This window comes from Rhinopithecus bieti, unplaced genomic scaffold (genome assembly GCF_001698545.2).
Source record: "Rhinopithecus bieti isolate Rb0 unplaced genomic scaffold, ASM169854v2 scaffold_30244, whole genome shotgun sequence".
NCBI lineage: Eukaryota > Metazoa > Chordata > Mammalia > Primates > Cercopithecidae > Rhinopithecus > Rhinopithecus bieti.
In genome coordinates, this window is record NW_016812945.1 from 1 (window position 1) to 2,581 (window position 2,581).

General features: G+C 58.7%; 1 protein-coding gene across 1 annotated transcript; it reads right to left on the bottom strand.

Moving 5' to 3' along the window:
* Window positions 1-6: 6 nt before the first annotated feature.
* On the bottom strand, window positions 7-2,574 carry LOC108512216 (fibroblast growth factor receptor 4). The gene is made up of 6 exons (XM_017847380.1): window positions 2,273-2,574; window positions 2,105-2,185; window positions 1,830-1,996; window positions 1,127-1,250; window positions 431-621; window positions 7-304 (listed from the first exon to the last, which is right to left on the bottom strand). The coding sequence occupies exons 1-6, from the start codon at window positions 2,514-2,516 to the stop codon at window positions 152-154; spliced, it is 960 nt and encodes a 319-aa protein (XP_017702869.1). The 5' UTR covers window positions 2,517-2,574; the 3' UTR covers window positions 7-151.
* Between the last annotated feature and the right edge of the window lie 7 nt (window positions 2,575-2,581).

A 2,581-nucleotide genomic window follows, 5' to 3' on the forward strand; every position in this document is an offset into this window, starting at 1 on the left:
ACAGGCACAGAGGGGCTGTCATACAGCTCAAACTCACGAATCCACACACTGCCCCCCAGGCCAGACCCCACAAGCCAACAGAGACTGACCACCCAACAGGCCATAGCCCCCAGTGCTGGCCCAGAGGGGCATCTCGCAGCATATTATGGCCCTACAGGTGCTTACCTGACAGCACCGTGAGCCAGGCAGACTGGTAGGAGAGGCCGATAGAATTGCCTGCGAGGCAGGTGTACTCGCCTGCGTCCTCGGCTGACACGTTCCGCAGGTACAGGACCTCCACCTCTGAGCTATTGATGTCTGCAGTCTGGGGAGGGGGACATACTCTGGGGTCACAGCAGGGCCTGGGGCCACACTGTGGTCAACAGGGAAGCTGGGGAGCCCCCAATCCTGGGTGGGAGAAGAGTGGGGCCCAGGCTGGAGCACGGTGCACCTTTAGGACTTGCACATAGGGGAAGCCGTCGGCCCCGAAGCTGCTGCCGTTGATGACGATGTGCTTCAGCCACTGGATGTGGGGCTGGGCATCGCTGTACACCTTGCACAGCAGCTCCACGTCACTGCCCACCACGGCTGTGGTGTTGGCCGGGAGCCCAGCCTGCAGGATGGGCCGGTGCGGGGACCGCTCTGGGGACCAGGCAAGGTAGTCAACCCTCATCACTGGCACCCATAGAAGCACCTGTTTGCCTCCCTCCAGCCTTCCTCAAGTTCAAGGGAAGGACCTTTCTGCAGCTTCCTGTCTGTCTCCTGCTTACCCTGTTTCAACCTTCCCTGGCTCCCCATTGCTTCGGGGCAAGGACATTTCAGCCTAGCACTCAAAACCCTCCACCACCTGGCTCCCCATATAAAAGCCACACCTCCGAATACGCTGGCCTGCAAGTGCATGGCATTCATTATACTCAGGCCTGCAGCTCAGGATGCACCCTCTGCCTGGATGTCCTTCTTGTTTTTCCTCTTGGCAGACCCCTGCTCCTCCAGCCCCACATTAACCCCTGTGCTTTCCCCTGACCACCTGGTCACCGAGCTGCTTGATTCATCTGAGTCCATCCTGCCCGCCAGACTAGACCCCACCAGAGGGCACGACTGAGCCCAGGATGGGTCAGGCCTCCCCCGTTTCCGGCCCCGCACTCACCCAGCACATCCAGCAGGTAGTTATAGCGGATGCTGCCCACAGCGTTCTCCACCAGGCAGGTGTATGTGCCGCGGTCCGAGGGCACCACGCTCTCCATCACAAGACTCCAGTGCTGGTGGCGCAGCTGCAGGCAGAGGGAGTGTCCGGGATCACCAGACCATGTTCACCAAGGGGGCCAGAGCACCAGGGGGCTAGATCCTCATCCTGCCCACAGGCTCTTCTCAAGTTCTCTAGGCCCCGAGAACATCAGGTCCAGGCCAAGGACTATGGGACAAAGGAGAAGGCTCCCCAGAGTGCTTAAGCCTTGGGTTTGAGCCTTTTGAATTTCAGCTCTCCCTCTCCCTGGCTGTGCCACTCTGAGCCAGCCCTTGCCTTCTCTGAGACTCAGTTGCCTTATGATAGCATGGAGCCAACCCTGCAGGGTCTCATTAAGATGATGAGATGCTAAGGCTTATTGAGACCAACCAGTCAGTGATTCTTCTCACTTTCCAAATGGAGTTGCTGAGGCTGCGAGGTTAAGTCACTTGCCAGAGAGTAGCAGAAGAGGAACCAGAACTGCCCAGGTCCATAGTCCAGGGCTCCTTCTGGGGCCCCGCAATTGCTTTCCTCATTCAATGGATTTATAGGTGTGCTTGTAGGCATGAGGGGACTGAGGAAGGAGTGAGAATGAGGCAGCAGACGGTCTTCGAACCCAGAGACTCACCCGAATGCCTCCAATGCGGTTCTCCCCATGAAAGGCCTGTCCATCCTTAAGCCAGCGGATGGTGGGCGTGGGGTTGCCTGCAGCTGGACAGCGGAACTTGACGGTGTTCCCAGCCGGTACTGCATGCAGTTTCTTCTCCATGCGCTGGGGGTGTGTCCAGTAGGGTGCTGGAGGGGAGGAGAAGGCCCTTAGAATGACCGTGTGTTCCCACACAGACCTCTTCTCAGTGATTCAATGAGCAGCGGGGACACAAGTCCTTGAAGACTTATACTCACCTTGCTGGGGGTAAATGTGCCCATATGAGGAGTCCCTATGGGACTTGGGGTCCTCATCATCGTTGCTGGAGGTCAAGGAGTCTACATCAAGGACAGAGGAAGGCATCTGAGGTCTAAGAGGGGCAGGTCTCTCTCCCCAGGCATCCCTGAACTGCTAGAGTCTCTTACCATCTATAATCAAGGTGAGATTTTGCAGGACGATCACGGAGCCTCGTGCCAGGCAGAGGTAGCGGCCAGCATCCTCAGGTAGGAAGCTGGCAATCTCTAGGCGGCCCCTCCAGCCCCGTACACGGCCAGCAGGTGCCAGGCGACTGCCCTCTTTGTACCAGTGGCCACCACGCTCAGCCCGCCCACAGCACAGCCGCACAGCCTGCCCAAGGGCTACTGTCAGCTCCTGCTCTTGCTGCTCCATGCTGGGAGCCAGGCAGGGCTCTGTGGGCAGAGGGCAGAGGTCAGCAGACCCCGCAGCCCCATCTA

Coding starts and splice junctions, on each gene's coding strand:
- LOC108512216 (XM_017847380.1), bottom strand. CDS start 2,516: ATGGAGCAGCAAGAGCAGGAGCTGACAGTAGCCCTTGGGCAGGCTGTG. Junction 2,186..2,272: donor TCTCACCTTGATTATAGATG/GTAAGAGACTCT, acceptor TCCTTGATGTAG/ACTCCTTGACCTCCAGCAAC. Junction 305..430: donor CCTATGTGCAAGTCCTAAAG/GTGCACCGTGCT, acceptor CCCCCTCCCCAG/ACTGCAGACATCAATAGCTC.